The sequence below is a fragment of the Pseudophryne corroboree genome, chromosome 3 (genome assembly GCF_028390025.1).
Source record: "Pseudophryne corroboree isolate aPseCor3 chromosome 3, aPseCor3.hap2, whole genome shotgun sequence".
Taxonomy (NCBI): domain Eukaryota; kingdom Metazoa; phylum Chordata; class Amphibia; order Anura; family Myobatrachidae; genus Pseudophryne; species Pseudophryne corroboree.
The window spans coordinates 17,202,861-17,228,626 of record NC_086446.1 but is presented as its reverse complement, the minus strand read 5'-3'; the positions used below and the strand labels follow the sequence as shown (position 1 = coordinate 17,228,626).

Below are 25,766 nucleotides of genomic sequence, written 5' to 3'. Positions count from 1 at the left end.
GACATGCAGTTTTAGCAGACACTAAGTCAGCAACAATCTTATTGAGATCCTCACCAAAGAGGATGTCACCTTTGAACGGGAGCACCTCCAGGGTTTTCTTAAGAGTCCAGGTCCACTGACCAGGACCCTAACCAAAGAATACGGCGAGCCAAAATGGATGTCGTAGCAGCCTTGGCCGCCAGAATGCCAGTATCTGAAGCTGCTTCTTTAATGTAATGAGATGCCGTGACAATATATGAGAGGCATTGTCTGGCATGTTCAGGAAAATGAGAGGGAAACACATCCTCTATTTCCTGAGCCCAGAGGCCGCAATGGTGGGCCTAGGTACAGCCCCTGCAAGGGTATAGAAAGCCTTCAGGCAACCCTCCACACGTTTATCCGTCGGCTCCTTAAGAGAAGTAACGGTAGTGACAGACAGGGCAGAAGATACCACCAGTCTAGCGATTTGCGAGTCCACCGGCGGTGGCGTTTCCCAATTCTTGCTCAACTCAGCTGCAAGGCGATAGCGAGCTAGCATCTTCTTGTGTGGGGTGAATTTCTTCCCAGGGTTCTCCCAGGATTCCTGACGTATGTCAACTAAATGGTCAGAATGAGGTAAAACCAATTTAGTAACCTTCCGACGTTTAAACCTATCTGGTTTCTTTGAGGCAGTGTCACAACTGAGGGCTGAGGCTGAACTAGGGAAGCCTGGCGTGTATGTGAAGCGTGGAGGTCAAATACTGGAGGTCTAAGCACCGTTTGCCCGAAGACGTGACCACAACAACGGAATAAAACAAAGTCAGTTTATTAAATACACAGTTTAACACCTTGGCAATTCAAGTAACTTCAAATAATAAAGCAGTACAGTTCGCGGAAGCGCAGTGGTAATGAATGCTGTGAGTGCAGGATGAGATGTACAAAGTCCTTGCAATACCCGGAGTTGGAAAGTCCGTGGGACACAATTAACCACTGTATAAAGAAACAAGCCGGTACTGCCCAGCAGATGACACTTGGAAGCTGGGGTTGGAACAAGTGCACAAAGGTTGGAGGGTACTTGGAAGAATTGCCAGAGATGCCGGGTGGAACCGGTGCAGACAACAGGTGTATTGAACTCACCGCTGTAGATAGAGTCTGCTGGTATCGATGGTGAACTAGAGATCAATGGCGGAACACCGATGGAGCTAGAGATCGATGGAGCTGGAGATCGATGGCGGAACACCGATGGAGCTAGAGATCGATGACGGAACACCGATAGAGATGAGTATCGATTGCGGAACACAGATGAAGCAGGGCATCGATGGCGGAACACCGATGTAGCTGGAGATCGATGGCGGAACACCGATGGTGCCAGGCAGGGCTGCAAGCAAGATGGATCTCAGGTCTCAGGGCAGAATGGAATCTCCTGGAGCAAGGTAACCTGGAAGCAGCTGATAGCTATATCGGAGCACCGCTGGAAGCAAAGCTGGAAGCCAGTGACGGATCACTGCAGATCGCAGGATGCAATGCTAGAACACTGCGGAGTCAGGCTGCACCGCAGGATGGTAACTGGTGCGGGTCTCTTAGTCGAGCTGGATCACAGGAGCTGGAATACCTTGAAGAACAAGCTGGAAAAACCACAGACAAGAGAGACATGTATCACTGGGTTAGACAACCAAAGCGCTGATAATTAGGCAGCTTTAATGCAGGATATTTATACCAGCTGGGAAGCAGGTATTGGCTGGGTAATTAGGCAGAGACCAGAGTGCAGCTGATAGGCTGAAAAGAAACATGTGATGTAAACAAACATTGCTGCGCCCATGTTTGAATTTGGAGGGAAAGACTGTTTGTAACTTGCATGTGGGTTTTAACAGTGATGCTGCCTGAATCACAGTGAAGAGACTTGAGGCAATGGAATGTGGAGTGCCGCACGCAGACAGCGCAGATAGAATCCAGGCTTGGAACGCTGGGCCAGTCTCAGGAGGCATTTGGAAAGTAAACACTGATGAGAAATTACCCGGATGGTGACAGGCAGTAGTGGGCTCTGGTTCATCATCAATTTGAAGAATGAGCTTGATAGCCTCAATGAGATCAGGAACATCCACCTGTGAAACAGACTCCCCATCAGAAAGATCACGATGAGAATCTGAGGAGTCCGTATACACGCCATCCTGCTCAGGACAGGTATCTGAAGCTGGCGTGGACTGAGAGGAAGTAACAGCCCGCTTAGAGGACTTCTTAGGCTTAGTCTTAGGCAGGCAAGGGACAGGACTTTGTATAACCAAAGATTTATTCAAGTGCTGTAACTGAGTGGACAGGACATCTGTCCATGGCGGATGAACCGCAGGGACCATATAAGGCTGATAAGGCACAGGAGGTCCCACAGGGGGCGTAAGTTTAGTTACCAGCGTAGTCAGTATATCGGAAAAGGCTGACCAGGACGGACCCTGATGTGCCCCCGGTGCTACAAACTGACTGGGGGGTACAGATCCCCCAAAACCTGAACCCTCAGCAGCCATGTTATCCTCAAACGCATCTGGTACGCCATAACCGCGTGCCGCGGAATCAGACCCAGACCCATCGCCCTGTGTAGCCGACATAGTATGAAAGCTTAAACTACAGGCGACACAGTACAATAATAGGAGATAAATACCAGCACAAACCCCCCGTGTAGAGTGACAGCACAAACGGAGGATTTCTGAGGTAAAATGTGACTGAAAAACACAGAGAAAAATACAAAATACGTATATCCTGTGAAAACACCTATATATCTAGTAATCCTGACGCACTGAGCTCCCGCAGGTTACAGAATATTGGGATAGCAGTAGGAGTGAGGTACACGAAGTAGAAATCACCCAGCAGCTATATGCACACACAGATACAGAAAATAGGATTTTAATACCTACCGGTAAATCCTTTTCTCTGGGTCCGTAGAGGATGCTGGGGTCATCAATAGAACCATGGGGTATAGACGGGATCCGCAGGAGACATGAGCACTTTAAGACTTTCAAAGGGCGTGAACTGGCTCCTCCCTCTATGCCCCTCCTCCAGACAACAGTTATAGGAACTGTGCCCAGGGAGACGGACATTTCGAGGAAAGGAATTAAGATTTTAATTTAAGGTGAGATATATACCAGCTCACACCACAAACGTGCCGTACAACATGGCATTCCATAGAACACAAGCTAACGGCACCAACTATGTCAGCAATAGGCTGAACAAAACCGGAACACAACATGTGTGTAACCAAATTAACGTTAGCAACAGGCTGACAACAACAACAACACAACAAGTGTGTAACCAGAACGAACAACTGCAGATACAGTACGCACTGGGACGGGCGCCCAGCATCCTCTATGGACTCAGAGAAAAGGATTTACCGGTAGGTAAAATCCTATTTTCTCTTTCGTCCTAGAGGATGCTGGGGTCATCAATAGAACCATGGGGTTATACCAAAGCTCTAGAACGGGCGGGAGAGTGCGGATGACTCTGCAGCACCGATTGACCAAACTTGAGGTCATCATCGGCCAAGGCATCAAACTTATAAAAAACTTATCAAAAGTGTTTGACCCCGACCAAGTAGCAGCTCGGCAAAGTTGCAATGCCGAGACACCCTGGGCAGCCTCCCAGGACGAGCCCACTTTCCTAGTGGAATGGGCCTTCACCGATTTCGGTAACGGCAATCCAGCCATGGAATGAGCCTCCTGAATCGTCTGACAGATCCAGCGGGCAATGGTCTGCTTGGAAGCAGGACACCCAATCTTGTTGGGAGCATACAGGACAAACAGAGCTTCTGTTTTCCTAATCTGAGCCGTTCTGGCGATATAAATCTTCAAAGCTCTGACCACATCCAGAGACTTTGACTCAGCCAAAGCGTCAGTAGCCACTGGCACCACAATAGGTTGGTTAATGTGAAAAGATGAAACCACCTTTGGCAGAAACTGTTGACGAGTTCTCAACTCTGCTCTATCTTCATGGAAGATCAAATAAGGGCTCTTGTGAGACAAGGCCGCCAATTCGGACACCCGCCTTGCGGATGCCAAGGCCAACAAAATGACCACTTTCCAAGTGAGGAACTTCAATTGCACCTTTCGTAAAGGTTTAAACCAATGGGATTGAAGGAACTGTAACACAACGTTAAGGTCCCATGGTGCCACAGGAGGCACAAAAGGAGGTTGGATGTGCAACACCCCTTTTACAAACGTCTGCACCTCAGGAAGAGAGGCCAATTGTTTCTGAAAGAAAACGGACAAAGCAGAAATCTGTACTTTAATGGAGCCTAATTTTAGGCCCGCATCCACTCCAGCTTGGAGAAAACGTCCAAGGTTAGAAATTTCTCCGCAGGAGTCTTCTTGGACTCACCCCAGGAAATAGATTTCCTCCAAATACGGTGATAGTGCTTCGACGTCGCACCCTTTCTAGCCTGAATAAGAGTGGGAATTACTTCACTGGGAATACCCTTTTGGGCTAAAATCTGGCATTCATCCGCCATGCCATCAAACGTAGCCGCGGTAAATCTTGATACAGACACGGCCACTGTTGTAACAGGTCCTCCCGTAGAGGAAGCGGCCAGGGATTTTCCACGAGTAAATCCTGAAGATCTGGATACAAAGCCCTCCTTGGCCAGTCCGGAACAATCAGGATCGTCGGAACCTTTGTTCTTCTTATGATTTTTAACACCCTCGGAATGAAAGGAAGTGGAGGGAAAACATACACCGACTGAAACACCCACGGTGTCACCAGAGCGTCCACCGCTATGGCTTGAGGGTCCCTTGACCTGGCACAATAGCTCTGGAGCTTCTTGTTGAGACGAGACGCCATCATGTCCACTTGAAGAACTCCCCAATGACTTGTCACTTCTGTGAAGACCTCTGGATGAAGGCCCCACTCTCCTGGATGGAGATCGTGTCTGCTGAGGAAGTCCGCTTCCCAGTTGTCTACTCCTGGAATGAAGACCGCTGACATGTTTCTCCGCCCAATGGAGAATCTTTGTGGCTTCTGCCATTGCTGCTCTGCTTTTTGTTCTGCCCTGGCGGTTTATGTAAGCTACTGCTGTGACATTGTCCGACTGGATGAGGACGGGTAGACTTAGAAGAAGGTGATCCACTTGGAGGAGGCCGTTGTAAATGGGCCTTAACTCCAGCACATTTATGTGGAGACAGGATTCTTGACTCGACCACCTTCTCTGGAAGTTTTCCCCCCATGTGACTGCACCCCAACCCCGGAGACTTGCGTCCGTGGTTACTAGAATCCAATCCTGGATCCCGAACCTGCGTCCCTCGAGGAGGTGAGAACCGTGCCACCACCACAGGAGTGATATCCTTGTCATGGGAGACAGGATTATATTCCGTTGCATGTGTAGGTGGAAACCGGACCATTTGTCCAACAGGTCCCACTGGAACACTCTGGCATGGAATCTGCCAAACTGAATGGCCTCGTAGGCCGCCTCCATTTTTCCCAGCAATCGAGTGCATTGATGGACCGACACTCTGGTTGGTTTCAGGATTTGTTTTACCAGAGTCTGAAGTTCCCGAGCCTTTTCCTCCGGGAGAAAAACTCTCTGTAGTTCTGTGTCCAGAATCATTCCCAAAAACGACAGCTGGGTCGTTGGGATCAGCTGAGATTTTGGCAAGTTGATAAGCCAACCATGTTGGTGTAGAACTGTCAGGAACAGTGCAATGTGTCGCACCAAGTTGTCCCTGCATCTCGCTTTTATCAGGAGATCGTCCAAGTACGGGATAATCATGACTCCTTGCTTCCGTAGAAGGAGCATCATCTCCGCCATCACTTTGGTAAAAATCCTCGGAGCCATGGACAGACCAAAAGGTAACGTCTGAAAATGGTAATGACAATCCTGAACTGAAAACCGCAGGAAAGCCTGATGTGGAGGATAAATGTAGGTAGGCATCCTTTATGTCCAAGGAGATCATAAAGTCCCCTTTTTCCAGACTGGAGATCACTGCTCGGAGTGACTCCATCTTGAATTTGAATTTCTGCAGAAAGAAAGTTAGGTCTTTTAGGTTTAGGATCGGTCTGACCGAGCCGTCCGGCTTCGGGACCACGAATAGGCTGGAATAAAAGCCTTGTCCCTGTTGCACAGGGGGAACCATGATAATGACCTGGTTTTGGCACAATTTTTGTATTGTGTCGCACACTAGCTCTCTGTTGGGCAGAGAAGCTGGTAAGGCTGATTTGAAAAAACGTCGAGGGGAACGTCTTGAAACTCTAGCTTGTACCCTTGTGACACAATTTTTAAAATCTAAGGGTCAAGGCCCGAGCGAACCCAGACCTGACTGAAGAGCTTTAGACGTGCCCCCAAAGGCGAGCCCCAGCGTTATGCGCTGGACTTGGCAGAAGCCGGGGAGGACTTCTGCTCTTGGGAGTCAGAGGGGCCTGGGTTTCTTTTACCTTGCCCCCTGCCTCTAGTAGCAAGAAAGGCAGAGCCTCGTGCCCTTCGGTATCCATTGGGTGAAAGGAATGCATTTGATAATGATGCGTTTTCTTATGTTTAGGGGGAATATAAGGCAAAAATTACGATTTGCCAGCGGTAGACGTTGATACTAGGTCTGTAAGACCGTCCCCAAACAACGCACCTCCTTTATATGGCAGAGATTCCATATTTCTTTTGGAATCAGAATCCGCATTCCACTGGTGAATCCACAATGCTCGCCTAGCAGCTACCGCCATAGCATTGGCTTTTGCTCCCAAAAGACCAATATCCCTTTGCGATTCCTTAAGGTATGCCGCAGCGTTAGCATTATGCTGTCTCTGTCTAGGGTATCTATATCAGATAACAAGGAATCTGCCCATTTCTCAATAGCACTACTGACCCATGCAGAAGCAATGACCGGTCTGAGTTGGTCGCATAAATGGATTTCAGAGTAGCTTCTTGCTTACGATCCGCAGGGTCTTTAAGGGCTGCCGTACCGAAGGACGGTAAAGCCACCTGTTTTGACAAACGTGACAGGGCCTTATCCACTACGGGGACTAACTCCCATTTTTCCCTATCAGCAGTGGGGAATGGATACGCCACCGGAATTCTTTTGGGAATTTGGAACTTCTTGTCAGGAGTGTCCCACATCTTTTCAAACAGAGCGTTCAGTTCATGAGAAGGGGGAAACGTTACCTCAGGTTTCTTCCCCTTATACATACAGACCCTAGTATCAGGAACAGCAGGATCGTCTTTTACGTGTAAAATGTCTCTAACAGCAAAAATCATGTACTGAATGCTCTTAGCTAATTTTGGATCCAATCTAGAATCAGCATAATCGACACTGGAATCAGTATCCGTGTCGGTATTGGTGTCTGCTAACTGGTCAAATGTACGCTTATGTGACCCCGAAGAGTCCTGGACCTGAAACAATACATCATCCACCGATTTATTATATGCTTGGGTCTGAGCCTCAGCCCTATCCAACCTCCTATTAATAAGAGCCATATTGACATTTAAAGCATTCAACACATTAGCCCAGTCAAGAGTCGGCTGCGCCGACGGGGCCACGCCCAATGTTATTTGTGCTCCCATTGCAGGATCTTCCTGGGAAGAGCATTCAGCCTCAGACATGTTGACACACGTATACAATCACCCACAGACACACTGGGCCTATAGGGGACAGACCTATGGAAAGTCAGTCAGAGAGACACAGAGGGAGTATGTCAGCTCACAGCCCAGCGCTACTGAACTGGTCTGAGACCGCAGAAAAACTGTCTCAGACTGCAGCGCTATAACGATAAATGTATATAATCACAATAATTCACTGAGGCCCCCCCCTGATTTAGCACCCTGATACTTGTATGCAGCGGTGTGGAGGACCAGCGTCTCTGCAGCCAGAGGAGAGGAAATGGCGCCGGGCAGAGAGTGAGCTGAGGGGAAGAAGCCCCGTCCCTACAATGGCGCGATTCTTCCTGCATTTATTTCACATTTATTTATACTGGCTGGGTAGTTTCGGATATAAATGTCCTAAATAGCCAGTCTACGAGAGGTTAATGCTGCCCAGGGTGCTCTTCCCCAGCGCCCTGCACCCGTAGTGCCGCCTGTGTGTGGGAGCATGGCGCGCTGCGCTGAGCCGTGCAGTACCTCTGCAATGCCGTCAGCCGAAGTGACGTCTTCTTTTCTTCTTCTACTCACCTGTCTTCTGACTTCTGGCTCTGAAAGGGGGTGACGGCAGGCTGTGGGAGCGAGCATCCGAGCGTACCCGGCGATCATCTCCCCTCAGGTGCGGAGCTTCCTGTCAGCAGAAGCAGAGCCCTGGAACTCACAGAAGTGGGTCACGCTTCTCTCCCCTAAGTCCCATGAAGCAGGGAGGCTGTTGCCAGCAGTCCTCCCTGAAAATAAAAAACCTAACATAAGTCTTTTTCCAGAGAGCTCAGGAGAGCTCCCCAGATACGTGACCAGTCTCCCTGGGCATATTTCTAAACTGAGGTCTGGAGGCGGGGCATAGAGGGAGGAGCCAGTTCACGCCCTTTGAAAGGCTTAAAGTGCCCCATGGTTCTATTGATGACCCCAGCATCCTCTAGGACGAAAGAGTAATATAGTCACATATACAATGCAGTAACTATGACAAACCGTAAAACTGCACTGGACTAGCAATACTAAGTAAATACACAGAACAGCTATGTATAAAAGTAGATATAACAATGCACAGTAACAACTGGATCTATATCACAGGGTACTTGTACTAAATAACCCTGAAGTAAGCCCTTGTTCTTAACTTTTTCAAATTAGGATCCATTTAACTCCATCATTTATACATATACACATTTTCTCCATACTAATACTATTGTTAGTGGTGCTTATGGTAGGACTGATAATGCTACTAATAACACTATGGACATCAGGATCAACATATGATGAACACTAACATTGTTTTTTTATAAATAGACCTTCTGTTGATCATTAGACCAGATCAATTTATTAATATGATCATTTCTATTGGGATATGATATATTGATATATTGATATTTTTAGTATTATATAACCAACTAGAAACTTGTTAACAAACCAACACATTTCAGCCACCAGAATGATGTCTAAGTATAATGATCCAGGGACTATGTAAAAGACAACTGTTATTTTCCTTGTTGTAAATTCCTTTTTACAATGATATATTTAAGAGGAAGAAATATTTGGGCGTTTCCTCATTCAAAACGAATGCTGTCTATTGTATGACGAACTTTTTATTAATAATCTTTACAATCATGATTGATCACCTTTCACCAGTACTACTTTTTATTATTTTTTATTTTACAAGGTATATATATTGTTGATCAAATTGTAACCTGCTAACCATATATGAATTCAGGGGATCCAAAGTGTTATGCCGGTCTCCATAGCAACCGTGCGGTACGGGAGCCGATACATGGGGGAGACATAGGACGAAGTGTCCAACATACTAAGAGACCCTGTGGACTTCCGGGTCTCTACTTGGAAGGGGAACCTACAAGCAGGCTGCGATCACGTGACGCGATGATGCGCGTCACGCGGACGCGCCCGTCAAGTAACATTGGTATACGGAGAAGGAGTTCCCCTAGGTCTCCACAAGTAAAGAGACCTTGGATACTTCCGGGGCTCCTCTATGAAGGGGAACTCAGTAGTGGGTTGCGCCCACGTGACGTGATGACGCGCGTCACGTGGACGCTCCCTAAATGAACATTGAATGACATGTATATGGACCAATAGGACTGCCTTTTTGCCGATCATGTGACGATACGTGTCACATGATCGGTACTATCTTATATACTTTTTATGTGCTTAAAAGAGGTATTTAGACTCGTTTTTCAAGTTTAATATGATTTCTGATCAGATTTTTAATGTGCATTCTGGACTGAATGGTCCTTGCAGTATTTTGGATGGTTTGTTTCTATGCATTAGTAATTACCTAAACAGGTGACACCAATGGACTTATTAGTAAGGGTATAAATAGAGTACCCTACACTTATGAATTATATGCTCCTGAGGAAGCTGGAATATACCAGTGAAACGCGTTGAGCCCTTCCTATCTGGATCTAAATTTATCTGCTCTATCTGGACTCCGTTCTCCCAACCGGCCCGCAAAAGCCGTGTCCTCCTTGGCACAATTTGGACTTTCTCCCATCACTGGATTTCTTCATCAACTGGCTAAACCCCTACAGCTACATCACGGACTTGTTCCAAGGCTGATGCACTTCAACAAGGGGATCTGGTAAATATCCACCCAGTACACAAGGTGGAAAGCTGCTCAATCAGATTGTAATGTCACTCAGGTGCTAAAAGGGGAGGGGTAATTCTGTGTGAGAAAAAAACTGTGTTCCCTAATGCACACCGAGTGAATAATGTTACTATATAATAATAGTCAGATAATACGGAGATCTTAGTTGCGTATATCTGCAGATATATGGGTAAGCTGGCTCTCAGATGCTGTAGGTGCCATTACCATGTGGCCTTACACTGGGAATTTAACCCAGATATATATATATGTAATTATTTATGGGGTGGGTGTGGGGTGCAGTGGCCCCTGTGTCGGTGTTGCTGGGCTGCTGCAGGTCGGCACACCCTAACACTTTATTAACACTTATTATTTTTCCTATCACTTTGTATATATTATTTTAATCACACCACTTACATAGCACTTCTGTGCTTCTTATTAACCCCTATTAATTTTCACCTGTGTGCTGACCTGGGGTGGCCGACCTGTGCCGACATTGTGGGGTCCTGCACCCCAGGCCCATACCTAGCATTAGGGACCCCCAGTGACGGAGAAGCCTTGTCGATCGGCCTGGGGGCTTAACCCTATATCTGCAGATATACGCAACTAAGATCTCCGTATTATCTGACTATTATTATATAGTAACATTATTCACTCGGTGTGCATTAGGGAACACAGTTTTTTTCTTACACAGAATTACCCCTCCCCTTTTAGCACCTGAGTGACATTACAATCTGATTGAGCAGCTTTCCACCTTGTGTATTGTATATAGAGAGGCACAAATGGGTCAGCATTAGGAGGGATTGCTGATTCTAGTAGTGCCATAGGGGAAGTCAGGGGTATCCACGGGTAAGCTGGCTCTCAGATGCTGTAGGTGCCATTACCATGTGGCCTTACACTGGGAATTTAACCCAGATATATATATGTAATTATTTATGGGGTGGGTGTGGGGTGCAGTGGCCCCTGTGTCGGTGTTGCTGGGCTGCTGCAGGTCGGCACACCCTAACACTTTATTAACACTTATTATTTTTCCTATCACTTTGTATATATTATTTTAATCACACCACTTACATAGCACTTCTGTGCTTCTTATTAACCCCTATTAATTTTCACCTGTGTGCTGACCTGGGGTGGCCGACCTGTGCCGACATTGTGGGGTCCTGCACCCCAGGCCCATACCTAGCATTAGGGACCCCCAGTGACGGAGAAGCCTTGTCGATCGGCCTGGGGGCTTAACCCTATATCTGCAGATATACGCAACTAAGATCTCCGTATTATCTGACTATTATTATATAGTAACATTATTCACTCGGTGTGCATTAGGGAACACAGTTTTTTTCTTACACAAATATCCACCCAGTACAGTGAATGCACAGAGGGAGGCTGTCCTAGCCTTTAGGATTGGACATACTTCAATATAGGAGAATGTGAAACTTATGAATTTTGTCCAGATAAGCTATATCCAAGTTTTTATCGCCACCTAGTGGCAAGAGGAATTCCTTTTCTTTTAGCATTGTCTTACATGAGATGTTATTAAATTGTTACCTTTTTACATAGAACAAACCATCCGCAGTATTATTATTATTATCATTATAAATATTAATGTGATTATTATTATTATTATTATTTTTATTATTGTTGATAGTATACCAACTCGACCTCATTCAGCCAGCGCTGGTACCCATTCTCTTTTCTACCATTTAGTTTTTGAGGAACTGACCTTCCTCCTACCTGCTGCTGTTGGCCGCGCACCTGCTTATTTGTTGTCTGTACTTTCTTGTTCTTAACTAACACTGTCTCAACGACATGTAGAATACTTAAGTGTCCTGTAGAAGCACAGCGCTGATGATGCAGGCGGCATTACAGAGGAGGCATCGCCCAGCAGTCCCAAGAACAGCGCAGCTGTGTGTAATGGCGCCCAAACGCTGACAGAGAGTGAGGGAGACAGAAAGATGCAGCTCCATGGCGGGAACATTTACTCTAAAGGGGCTGGGGGAGGGGGAGGGGCTACAGGTCAGAGCCTTCTCCCCTTGCTGGACTTCCTCACCAGGTACTGTGGGTCTTAATAAACGGGTACCTGAGGTAACCCGACCTGTGCCCTTGCCCTGGTGGTCTAGTGGGGTCCCTGTACCAACACAATATCAATGCCAGCGCGCACGGCCGGCCTCCTAATAGCTGCGGCGGATCGCGATTTTGGCGGGTCCCTAGTAGGTGCGTCCATGCAATCCTGGAGAGCTTCGGCCAGTGTGTGTGTGCCCTGGGTGAGTTTCCGCTGTAAGTACCCGACAACCAGGGAACGCGGGAGTATACAGAGCTGCTGGGGGAGGAGATGGAGCTGCAGCAGGAGATGTCTGACTGACATCTAGCACTAAGAGTGCCTCTGATGCGGCCCTTGAAGTCTTCAATTTCTTCTTAAAAAGCTCTTCTACCTGTTAGTGTCCTGCTAGCTGCAGGGCACCCACTTACAAACTGAGCTCCTGTGCATGGAGGCGGGGTTGTATAGGAGGCGGCGCTGAGCATCTTGGGAACAGTCAAAGCTTTTAGCCTGTTGGTGCCTCGACTCAAGATCCAACTCTACACCCCGATGTTATTCCTTGTGGAATACCAGTGTACCCCGCTGCAGAAAATAATATTAATAATAACAGGACACCACAGGCTGCTCCCCCTGTATAATAATAATAATAATAATAATAATAATAACAACAACAGGACACCACAGGCTGCTCCCCCTGTATTAATAACAACAGGACACCACAGGCTTCTCCCCCTGTATAATAATACTAATAACAACAGGACACCACTGGCTGCTCCCCCTGTGTAATAATAATAACAGGGGGTAGGAGGGAGAAGGAGAAGAAGAAACATAGGACGCTCCACCTGCATAAGAATAATAACAACAGGACACTACAGGACGCTCCCTCTGTATAATAATAATAACAATAATAACAGGGCACCACAGGCCACTGCCCCAGTATAATAATAACAATAGGACACCACAGGCTGCTCCTCCTGTATAATAATAAGAATATTAGCAGGACACCACAGGCCGCTCCTCCCGTATAATAATAATAACAACCCCACAGGCTGCTCCCCCTGTATAATAATAATAAAAGGACACCACAGGCCGCTCCTGTATAATAATAATAATAATAACAGGACACCAGAGGCTGCTCCTCCTGTATAACAATAAAAACAACAGGACACCACAGACTGTTCACCCTGTATAGTAAGACGCCATTACCTGATGTTGACGGAGACTGGCAGGGTAGATGCAAGAACCAAGTGGCCTAAGGGACCTGAAAAAACTCACTTCCTGTGTGTGGAACGCATGGGCCGACAGTTGGACCACACAGGTCGGAAGTAAGGTGGAACGCACTGTCCGGAAATAGGGCGTGATTGGTACAGGCTGCTTCCTGGTGACTGGCCCCTCCCGTACAACACCCCGCCACACCAACCTCTGTTATTAGTATACCCATAGATGTCCTCAGTGGAGGAGGGCGGCGGCCATTTTCTTGTACATCAATCCGACAGCAGCAATAGGTTCACGGGCCGTGTAGTGACGTCAAGAGCGGCGGCCATTTTCCCCTGGTCTGAGCTCCGCCTTCCTTCTATCTTTCCCACAAGGCAGCAGGAGCAGAGAGCAGCCATTGATGTGTCTGGCAGCAGGTAATGATATTATTATTATTATTATTATTATTATTATTATTATTATTATTATTATTTTATAGGCTGAGCAGCTCTGGTGTCAGGTTCTGTACTACAGGGGGAGCAGCATCTGTTGCCTTGTTATAGTGCAGCTGGAGCAGCCTGTGGTGCAGCATGGGCTGTGTAGCAGGGGTGAGGATAGGGCAGCACACCCCTCTGTGAGTATATATGTATGTATGAATGGGTGCTATGTGTGTAATATGTATGTGTATAGGGAGGAGAGTGATGGTGACATTTATACTCTGTGTAATAGGGGCAAAGGACGCCAAAATGGCGACCGAAGCTGATTAAGGGGGAGGACCGCGAGGGGGTGCGTGGCTGGTGGTGGGAAGGGCAGGGGGCCGGGCAAGTGAGCTCATCCCCGTTGTGGCACCTGGGGTAGCCAGCGGGGCAGCGCGGTCGCGGGCAGGGGGGCAATACTGGTGCAGCGTTCTTAAGGAGCAGCAGGCGGGAGAGGAGGCACTTCTTACCGGTAAGGTTGCCCACCTACCCAGCCGGAGGCTATGCCAAGCCTTACTTGTGCGTAGAACCATATTGCGGTGTAAGCAGGTGAGGGGTAATTTATTGTGATGTGTGTTTAAAATGTTGTGGTTGAGGTCACGTTTAAAAACAAAACAAAAACATTAAATAAGAGGTATATGCAAGAGCTGTTATTGGGTAATGCGTTACTACTGGAATGTTATGTGGGTACGATCAGTGCGGTGATCGAAAAATTGTCACAGTATTTGTGAGCGGCGTGGGGAAAGTGGTGAGCAAGGCATGGTATGGAATGTTACGTAAGGGGATGGCAGACGGCCAGTCATATTCACCAGGCCGCACGCCTGGTTCCGACTTGGGATGGTTGGGTCGCACGGGCTACGTGCCAGTTCAAGGTGGTATGCACATGGGATCGGGGTCCCCAGGTGGGGCAGATGTTGCGTGCCTACTAGGTTGGTCCGAACGCACCCACATACACTGGTAGGCGGGGGGGCGGGATGCGGCGTGCCCACGAGGTTGAGCTGAGCACGCCTCCACGCATAGGTATCCAGGGGGGGGGGGCGGGATGTGGCCTCTACCCATTTTTACGAACATGGTTATAAGAGCCTTGCTCACTCATTCTTTCCTTGCCCTGCGATTTTATTCTGTATTGGTGTGCTTTCAATAAAGCTGTGACCAAGTTTGCCCAAGATCGTTGTGGTTTCAAGTTATTGGGAAATCTCGCCGGGGGCCAGGGGTCACCGGATAGTCGGCCTCTCACCCTTATAATGGGGAATGAAAGTCTCAGTATCTAGTGTGTATTATACACAGAAAGTCACTTATCCGGAAACAGCGCTCTCTGACGCTTATTACACTTTTCTCTAACGTCCTTGAGGATGCTGGGACTCCGTAAGGACCATGGGGAATAGACGGGCTCCGCAGGAGATAGGGCACTCTAAGAAAGCTTTGGACTCTGGGTGTGCACTGGCTCCTCCCTCTATGCCCCTCCTCCAGACCTCAGTTTTACACTGTGCCCAGAGCAAGATGGGTGCACTGCAGAGAGCTCTCCAGAGTTCTCTGCCTAGAAGCATTTTTGTTTGGATTTTTTTTCTACCTTTTACTAATTTTTCACAGGGAGCACTGCTGGCAACAGGCTCCCTGCATCGAGGGACTGAGGAGAGAGGAGCAGACCTTCTTGTCAAAGATAGGCTCTGCTTCCTCGGCTACTGGACACCATTAGCTCCATAGGGGGTGAACACAGGTTCTTACTGGGCGTCCACCCCCGGAGCCGCGCCGCCGTTCTCCTCACAGAGCTAGAAGTACAGAAGACAGAAGTCAGGCGGCAGAAGCCTTCAGAGCTTCACTGAGGTAACGCACGGCACTGCAGCTGTGCGTCATTGATCCCATACACCTTACATACTCCGGTCACTGTAAGGGTGCAGGGCGCAGAGGGTGGGGGGGGGGGGGGCGCGCCCTGCACCCCCCCCCCCCTTACAGTGACTGGAGTATGTAAGGTGTATGGGTTTGTTGGTCTCCAGGGTCATTGCGCTGGGGTGTGTGCTGGCATACTCTCTCTCTCTGTCTCTCCAAAGGGCCTTGACAGGGATACTGTCTTCAGGAAAGGGGTTCCCTGTGTGGGTGTGTGTGTGTGAAGTGTGTCGGTACGCGTGTGTCGACATGTTTGACTAGGAAGGCTTGCTTAATGTGGAGGGGGAGTGCTTGAATTTCAGCTCGCCGTCGGCAACGCCGACACCGGAATGGGTGTATATGCTGAATGTCTTGAATGCAAATGTCAATCTATTGCATAAAAGGTTAGACAAGGCAGAAGCTAGGGATCAGTCAGGGAGCCAGTCCATGCCTGTCCCTGGGGCACCAGGTCCTTCGGGGGCTCAGAAGCGCACCATATCCCAGATCGATGACACAGATACCAACACAGATACTGACTCTAGTGTCGACTATGAAGATGCAAAATTAAAGCCGAAGGTGGCAAAGGGTATACGGTACATGATTATTGCCATTAAAGAGGTTTTGCATATTACTGAAGAACCCCCTGTCCCTGACACGAGGGTACACATGTATAAAGGGAAAAAGCCTGAAGTCACTTTTCCATCCTCATTTGAATTAAGTGAGTTGTGCGAAAAGGCTTGGGAATCTCCGGATAGGAGACCACAAGTTCCCAAAAGGATTCTCATGGCGTATCCTTTTCCACAAACTGATAGGATACGCTGGGAATCTTCGCCAAAAGTTGACAAGGCGCTGACACGTTTGTCCAAAAAGGTGGCACTGCCTTCTCAGGATACGGCTTCCCTCAAGGAACCGGCTGATCGCAGGCAGGAAATTACCTTAAAGCACATTTACAATCATTCCGGTACTATTGCTCGACTGGCTATGGCGTCGGCCTGGGTTTGTAGTGCGGTTGTGGCATGGGCAGATTCCTTATCTACGGAAATTGACACCTTAGATAGGGATGCCATTCATATGACCATAGAGCATATCAGAGATGCTGCATTGTATATGAGGGATGCTCAGAGAGACATTTGTTTATTAAACTCCAGAATAAATGCTATGTCTATTTCTGCTAGGCGGCTCTTGTGGACCCGACAGTGGACGGGAGATGCCGATTCAAAGCGGCATATGGAGTCCTTGCCTTACAAAGGGGTGGAGTTGTTTGAAGACGGCCTCTCGGATCTTGTCTCTATGGCTACAGCTGGTAAGTCAAATTTCTTACCTTATGTCCCCACGCAGCATACAAAAAGGGCACCTCATTATCAAATGCAGTCCTTTCGTTCCAATAAAACAAGAAGGTACGTGGATCATCCTTTGTTACCAGAGGGAAAGGCAGGGGAAAAAAGCTGCACAGAGCTAGTTCCCAAGAGCAGAAGTCCTCCCCTGCGTCTGCAAAGTTCACCGCATGACGCTGGGGCTTCCCGAGTGGAGGCAGATCTTGTGGGGGCTCGTCTTCGGTTTTTCAGCCACGTCTGGGTTCACTCGCAGGTGGATCCCTGGGCATTAGAGATTGTTTATCAGGTATACAGGCTGAAATTCGAAGACTTGCCTCCTCACCGATTTTTCAAATCGGATCTGCCGGCTTCCCCGTCAGAGAGGGAGCTAGTGTTGGCAGCAATCCAAAAATTGTATATTCAACAGGTGATTGTCACAGTTCCTCATCTCCAGCAAGGAGAGGGATATTACTCAACCCTGTATGTGGTCCCGAAACCGGAAGGTTCGGTCGGACCCATTTTAAACCTGAAATCTCTGAACCTGTACTTGAAGAGGTTCAAGTTCTACATGGAATCACTCAGGGCGGTCATCGCCAGCCTGGAGGGGGGGCGATTGGATGGTGTCCCTGGACATAAAGGATGCTTACGTTCATGTTCCGATATTCCCCCCGCATCAGGCGTTCCTGAGATTTGCAGTGCAGGACTGTCACTACCAATTTCAGACGTTGCCGTTTGAGCTTTCCACGTCCCCGAGAATTTTCACCAAGGTAATGGCGGAAATAATAGTGCTCCTGTGCAGGCAGGGGGTCACAATTATCCCATACTTGGACGATCTCCTCATAAAGGAGAGATCTCGGGAGAGGTTGCTGGACAGCGTGTCTCTGTCCATGAAGACGTTGCAGATACACGGCTGGATTCTCAATATACCAAAGTCCCAGCTAGTCCCTACAACGCGTCTGACCTTTTTGGGGCTGATTCTAGACACAGACCAGAAAAAGGTTTTTCTTCCGATCGAAAAGGTTCAGGAACTCATAGCCATAGTCAGGAACCTATTAAAACCAAAAAAAGTTTCAATGCATCAGTGCACGCGGGTCCTGGGGAAGATGGTGGCTTCCTACGAGGCCATCCCTTTCGGCAGGTTCCATGCGAGGACTTTTCAATGGGACCTCTTGGACAAGTGGTCCGGGTCCCATTTACAAATGCATCAAAGGATCACCCTGTCTCCCAGGACCAAGGTATCTCTTCTGTGGTGGCTGAACAGTGCTCACCTACTAGAAGGTCGCAGGTTCGGCATTCAGGACTGGGTCCTGGTGACCACGGATGCAAGCCTCCGAGGCTGGGGAGCAGTGACACTGGGAAGAAATTTCCAAGGTCTCTGGTCAAGCTTAGAGTCTTGTCTCCACATCAACGTCCTGGAGTTGAGGGCCATATACAACGCCCTGCGTCAAGCGGAGGAATTACTTCGGAGAAAACTGGTTCTGATTCAGTCAGACAATGTCACGGCAGTGGCTCATATAAACCGCCAAGGCGGAACAAGGAGCAGAATGGCCATGGCAGAAGCGACCAGGATTCTACTCTGGGCGGAAGGCCATGTAAGCGCGCTATCAGCGGTGTTCATCCCGGGGGGTGGACAACTGGGAGGCGGACTTCCTCAGCAGGCACGACCTGCATCCGGGAGAGTGGGGACTTCATCAAGAAGTCTTCGCACAGATCACGGATCGTTGGGGACTGCCTCAAATCGACAGGATGGCATCCTTTCTCAACAAGAAGCTAAAGCGGTATTGCGCCAGGTCAAGGGACCCTCAGGCGGTAGAGGTAGACGCTCTGGTGACACCTTGGGTGTTCAGATCGGTCTATGCGTTTCCTCCTCTTCCTCTCATACCCAAGGTGTTGAGAATAATAAGAAGAAGCAGGGTCAGAACAATACTCATTGTTCCGGATTGGCCACAGAGGACTTGGTATCCGGAGCTGCAAGAGTTGCTCGCAGGGGATCCGTGGCCTCTTCCTCTAAGGCAGGACCTGCTGCGGCAGGGGCCCTGTCTGTTCCAAGACTTACCACGGCTGCGTTTGATGGCATGGCGGTTGAACGCCGGATCCTAGCGGAAAAAGGGATTCCGGAGGAAGTCATTCCTACCCTGATCAAGGCTAGGAAAGACATGACGTTAAAACATTATCACCGTATATGGCGGAAATATGTTTCTTGGTGTGAGGCCAGAGCTGCTCCTACGGAGGAGTTCCATTTGGTCCGTCTACTTCACTTCCTTCAAACAGGAGTGACTTTGGGCCTAAAATTAGGGTCCATAAAGGTCCAGATTTCGGCCTTATCCATTTTCTTTCAAAGAGAATTGGCCTCTATTCCTGAAGTACAGACCTTTGTGAAGGGGGTGCTGCATATTCAGCCTCCCTTTGTGCCTCCGGTGGCGCCTTGGGATCTTAACGTGGTGTTACGTTTCCTCAAGTCACCTTGGTTTGAACCACTCAAAACTGTGGAGTTGAAATACCTCACGTGGAAGGTGGTCATGTTGTTGGCGTTAGCTTCGGCAAGACGTGTTTCCGAATTAGCGGCTTTATCACATAAAAGCCCATACTTGGTTTTTCACGTGGATAGGGCAGAGTTGAGGACTCGCCCTCACTTTCTGCCAAAAGTGGTCTCATCTTTTCATGTGAACCAACCTATTGTCGTGCCTGTGGCTACACGGGACTTGGAGGATTCCGAGTCCCTGGATGTAGTCAGGGCTTTGAAGATTTATGTGACCAGAACGGCTAGAATCAGGGAGACTGAAGCTTTGTTCGTTCTGTATGCGGCCAACAAGGTTAGCGCTCCTGCTTCAAAGCAGACTATTGCTCGCTGGATCTGTAACACGATTCAGCAGGCGCATTCTACGGCAGGATTGCCGTTATCAAAATCGGTTAAGGCCCACTCCACTAGGAAAGTGGGCTCTTCTTGGGCGGCTGCCCGAGGGGTCTCAGCATTACAGTTGTACCGAGCAGCTACTTGGTCGGGGACAGACACCTTTGCAAAGTTCTATAAGTTTGATACCCTGGCTGAGAAGGACCTCCTGTTTTCTCAATCGGTGCTGCAGAGTCATCCGCACTCTCTCGCCCATTTGGGAGCTTTGGTATAATCCCCATGGTCCTTACGGAGTCCCAGCATCCTCATGGACGTTAGAGAAAATAAGATTTTACTTACCGGTAAATCTATTTCTCGTAGTCCGTAGAGGATGCTGGGTGCCCGTCCCAAGTGCGGACTTCTTCTGCAAGACTTGTATATAGTTATTGCTTTCATAAGGGTTATGTTATAGTTTTTCGGTTGACCCGTGGCTATGTTGTTGTTCATACTGTTAACTGGGTAAGTTTATCACAAGTGATATGGTGTGATTGGTGTGGCTGGTATGGATCTCGCCCTTAGATTTACAAAAATCCTTCCTCGTACTGTCCATCTCCTCTGGGCACAATTTCCCTAACTGAGGTCTGGAGGAGGGGCATAGAGGGAGGATCCAGTGCACACCCATAGTCCAAAGCTTTCTTAAAGTGCCCTATCTCCTGCGGAAGCCCGTCCAGGGCCGAAACTAGGGGGGGGGGGCTAGGGGGTCACGTGCCCCGGGTGCTGTGCTCTAGGGGGCGCTAATGAGCCCAGTTCTTCTGCAGCGATCGCTTCTGCTGGCTCCCCGACAGCAAGTGACCTGCTGTAGGCTGCCAGCAGCACTAGACGAGGCTCACTGTGCTTCCGGGATGCGGACGCCGGCACATCGCGTGTGTGACGTCATGACGTTGCTCGCGCATGTGACGTCACACGCGCGCACCCGGCAACAGAGAGGACGGAGCCAGAGGCGGGAGTCTCGAGTCTCTGGCGGCCCGTCTTCAGTAGAAAACCCTGCATGCGCACAAAAAAAGTAGGTTCGTGCTGCGGCTGCCTGGCACAGTATCAGCACTGGGGGCCGGGGGCTAATAGGCTAAAAGCCTGGCTGTCTGGCTGGCTGCAGTAGTACACAGCCCTGATGTAGGAGGAGGGGGGAGCTTAATAAATATACACTGTGACTGCTCTGTCAAGAAATGTAAATGTTTTTGCAACCAGTATCACACATAATAAATAAATATATATATATATATACTGTATGTGTATGTATGTATGTATGTGTATATATATATATATATATATAAATATATATATATAAGTGTATATATTATTTATATAAATATATATTATACACATGTAGAAATATAGATATATAAATATTTCGCCACTCAAGCAGGTCTTTTGAAGTGTTACAAGTGTATTGTCAGGTGTCACATCAAACAAGCAATGTTCCGGGGCCCGTAGCCTCTCCTTTGCCCCTTTGGGCTACGGGCCTCGTAACATTGGCTTATATGATGTGACACCTGACAATATACTATTTAGTACAGAGGGCACCTGGGCCATTGCTACTATTGTTAGGGGTGCCGGACCTCAAGGACTATATATATTTCTCATACGTCCTAGAGGATGCTGGGGACTCCAAAAGGACCATGGGGTATAGACGGATCCGCAGGAGCTTGGGCACACTATAAAGACTTAAACTGGGTGTGAACGGGCTCCTCCCTCTATGCCCCTCCTCCAGACCTCAGTTAGAAAACTGTGCCCAGGAGAGATGGACAATTTTGAGGAAAGAATTTAATGTTATAACCACGGTGAGTGTCATACCAGCTCACACCTCAAACACACTGTAGCACGTGGCATTCAGTAGAATACCAGCCAACGAATAAAAGCTGTTATCCCTAATTGGAGAACAAATGATGGTGAGATACAGCTGGCAAAGGCAGAAATGCGAACAATAAGTTGTTCGCTCGGTAAATTTCATCGCATCGCAGCGATTTTCCGCTTAGTGCGCATGCGCAATGTCCGCACTGCGACTGCGCCAAGTAAATTTGCTATGAAGTTAGGATTTTTACTCACGGCTTTTTCTTCGCTCAGGCGATCGTAGTGTGATTGACAGGAAATGGGTGTTTCTGGGCGGAAACAGGCCGTTTTATGGGCGTGTGGGAAAAAAAGCTACCGTTTCCGGAAAAAACGCAGGAGTGGCTGGAGAAACGGGGGAGTGTCTGGGTGAACGCTGGGTGTGTTTGTGACGTCAAACCAGGAACGACAAGCACTGAACTGATCGCAGATGCCGAGTAAGTCTGGAGCTACTCTGAAACTGCTAAGAAGTTTGTAATCGCAAAATTGCGAATACATCGTTCGCAATTTTAAGATGCTAAGATTCACTCCCAGTAGGCGGCGGCTTAGCGTGAGCAACTCTGCTAAAATCGCCTTGCGAGCGAACAATTCGGAATAACCTCCAATATATGAATTGAGGACCCTAGACCCAAAGGGGCTCAATATTGAATTTGAAATGAAGTGGTTCTTATAACACAACAGCAAATTATTACCCTACGGTTGTAACGAGTCCCCAGAAAATGCAATTCCAACCTCCATATAAATAGATGCGTCTATGTGCCATTTACACTGATAAATTGAAAAAGAATATAGGATGACGGAAAACATATAAAGATTTTTTTATTCATTTTTGTATATAATTTATGGAGATATGACTTTGGAAAAGGATTCCATTCGTATATAGTAATCTATTCTCTATTACTTTTTCCTATGGTATATGAGCTTGCTATGAACCAAAAATTCCGTATGGGGAAGATGTCTGTGCGTTCCACCAACACCCGGAACGTGCGTTCCATCTACCGGATGTGGACAGACGTCACTTCCGGTCGCGAGCGGACAGATTGGAAAGAAATGAATTCTGTTAGGGTCTCCTGCCCTGTGCTGCCACGTCGTCATGGCAACCGGGAGACAAGTACTAGCGGAGTAACCTGAGCGCAGCTGATACTCCGGTTCGGGTCTTTTGCTGTGCAGTGGTTACAGGCTCTGTGCACCAGGGGATTCGGTGCTGGTTTTTGTGCTCACAGTCTGTGAGGTCTGAGTGGGGCGTGGACAGCACCTGCTTTAAAAACCCTCTTCTCAGGTTAAGCAGATGCTGCTGAATCTTTGTTGGTTAGTCAGTTCCTGAAAGTTAGCCAGTACTGTGTAGCTTTGTATTTGTTGTTGCTTACTGCAAATAGGCCTTGGGGTTTGGTACTACACTCTGCCAATCCAGACCTAGCAGTAAGACTGGAGTCAGTCGTTTAACTTGCTGGGGTTCTTTTGCTACTCTGTGAACTTAGCAAGTTTGCGGCTGTATTCTCAGACTTGCCTGCCTAAATCCTTTCTCACTGCAAGGTGTTCAGGTGTCAGTTTAGTGGCAGTAAGCTGAACCTGTACACTGCAAGTGAGGATTAGGATTGTGGAGACTCTCCTTGTGTCTATCATTCCATCTCTGACCAAGGAGTTTACTGCCACACCCGTTGGTAACCCTTTAGGGTTTTGCTGTTGCCCTTAGCAACAGCATTTCGGGTTCTCTACGTATTAAAACAACATCTTGCTTTTTCCATCTGAGCATTCCTAATATTAGGGAGACACCCAGTTTCTTTGCCTCTGGGCTTCTCTGTTCACTTTGTGTTTATTTTGTTACCCTATCACCTTCTGTGTACGTAATGTCATATTCCCCAGTCTGTCTGTGAGTTCATTTGTTTTGCATCCCTATCCGTTCAGACACCAGTACATTCCTGCAGGCACTGGTGTGCATAACAGTTCAGACACCAGTACATTCCTGCAGGCACTGGTGTGCATAACAGTTCAGACACCAGTACATTCCTGCAGGCACTGGTGTGCATAACATATTCAGCAGCCTAATACTCCTGTTGAAATTTTGTGGGAATATGGAGCATACCCCTCAAAATACGTTGCAACAGGTGGTCGATCAGGTGCAGGTCCTGACTCGACAATTTAATGATTTGTCCATTAAAATGCACACCTCCCAGGCCGCTGGCGGAGCTCCCGCAGCAGCAGCACCTTCAGGGGTTAAGGAGCCGAAAGTAAATCTCCCCGATCGTTTTTCTGGAGTTCGCTCGCAGTTCTTTTGTTTCAAGGAGAGCTGCAAGCTTTACTTCCGGCTTAGGCCTCAGTCTATTGGGTCGGAGATTCAGCGGGTGGGCATAGTGATTTCCTTGCTACAAGGAGACCCACAGGTCTGGGCATATGGGTTGCAGCCTGACTGTCCATCGCTTAAAAGTGTTGATGCTTTTTTTACGGCACTGGGCATGTTGTATGATGACCCTGACAAGACGGCCTCAGCCGAGGCTCAGATTTCGATCCTTAAGCAAGGGCGAAGGCCAGTTGAGGTTTACTGTATGGAGTTTCGGAGGTTGGCCCATGATACCCAGTGGAATGACCCAGCCCTGAGACACCAGTACCAAAGAGGTCTTTCTAACCAGATAAAAGACCAACTGGTACAATATCCCTTGCCTGATAGCTTGGATCAGCTCATGCAGTTATCCATCCGGGTGGATAGACGGCTGAGAGAGCGTAGGCTTGAAAGGGAGACCGAGGTTTCCTTCTTTCCCAAGGGAACCTCAGACTCTGAGGAATTTTCCGAGGAGCCAATGCAGATTGGGGCTACCCTCCTCTCCTCGCATGAGAAGACGCGGAGGAGACAGCAGGGGTTATGTTTGTACTGTGGGAATAAAGGTCATGTGGTAGTATCATGCCCAGAAAAGCCGGAAAACTTCAGGGCCTGAGGGTGATGGGAAATATCCTGTCAGGCCAGAAGTCAGAATTTCCCAAGAAGACTTTTATCATTCCGGTGACCTTGAAGATCCTCGGTCAAACTGTCAAGACTGAGGCCTTTGTGGACAGTGGGGCCAACGGGGTTTTTATGGACCGCCAATTCGCCCTGAAACACTCTGTTCCCTTAGTACCCTTGGCATTGGGAATTGAGATTTGTGGGTTAAACGGGGAACCATTATCCCAAGGTAAAATTACCTCTTGCACTAGCCAGATTTCTTTGTTTATTGGAGCCACACACTCTGAAAAATTGTCCTTTTATGTGACTGTCTGTACTTTTGCCCCATTGGTGTTGGGCTTTACCCTGGTTAGGGGCCCACAATCCTCAATTTGACTGGGTCTCTGGGGAGATTCTTAGTTGGGGTACTGATTGTTTCAGGAGTTGCTTGAGCCTTCCAGTCAGGCTCTCGCAGCTAAGTTTGCCAGGATTGCCAGGGTGTTATGCAGATTTTGCGGACGTGTTCTCCAAAAAAGTTGCAGAGGTACTACCTCCCCATCGCCCCTATGACTGTGCCATTGATTTGTTGCCGAATGCTAAGCTTCCCAAGAGCAGGTTGTACTCCCTGTCACGTCCTGAGACTCAGGCTATGGCAGAGTACATTCAGGAGAACTTGGCTAAGGGATTTATCAGACCTTCACAGTCTCCAGTTGGGTCGGGTGTCACAACTGAGGGCCTGAGCTGACGGGAGGCAGCCTCAGTTGTAGGGGCTGAGATGTAACGGAACCTGGGAGGTTGTATCAGACCCCTAGACATGTAAGTAACATGTAGAAGAAATGCCCGAAGGCGTGAACACGACAACCAGGGTAAAAGTCAATGATGTTTATTTATGACAAACTCCGTAACACAGCAGCAGTAAAAGAAAACATAAAAATCAGCAGAGGATAAATACAGTTCCTGGGTTCTACAGGGTGGCAAGGGCCACAGGGCTCTGGTAGTGTGAGATAGTTCTTATAATCTTCTAGTTGGAAAGTCCTTACCAGGCCCGACTGTAGCTATGGAGATAGCCCAGGATCGTACCAGCTGGTGTTCCAGGAAAAGCTGGGCTGCTGTGGATA

The 25,766-nt window shown here is 48.2% G+C and overlaps 2 protein-coding genes across 3 annotated transcripts in view; one reads left to right on the top strand and one right to left on the bottom strand.

Annotated features, from left to right (window-relative positions):
* The window catches only part of LOC135056987 (gastrula zinc finger protein XlCGF26.1-like), a 50,700-nt gene extending 37,214 nt beyond the window's left edge, over window positions 1-13,486 (bottom strand). Inside the window, exon 1 of the mRNA XM_063962817.1 lies at window positions 13,381-13,486. The gene's annotated coding sequence lies outside the window, so the exon portion shown is untranslated. The remainder of the gene's footprint in view (window positions 1-13,380) is intronic.
* Window positions 13,487-13,592: 106 nt separating this feature from the next.
* The window catches only part of LOC135056970 (zinc finger protein ZFP2-like), a 76,511-nt gene continuing 64,337 nt past the window's right edge, over window positions 13,593-25,766 (top strand). For both annotated transcript variants that reach the window (XM_063962771.1, XM_063962770.1), the window contains exon 1: window positions 13,593-13,805. In XM_063962771.1, coding sequence (XP_063818841.1) covers window positions 13,618-13,805 — 188 coding nt within the window. In that variant the 5' untranslated portion in view covers window positions 13,593-13,617. The remainder of the gene's footprint in view (window positions 13,806-25,766) is intronic.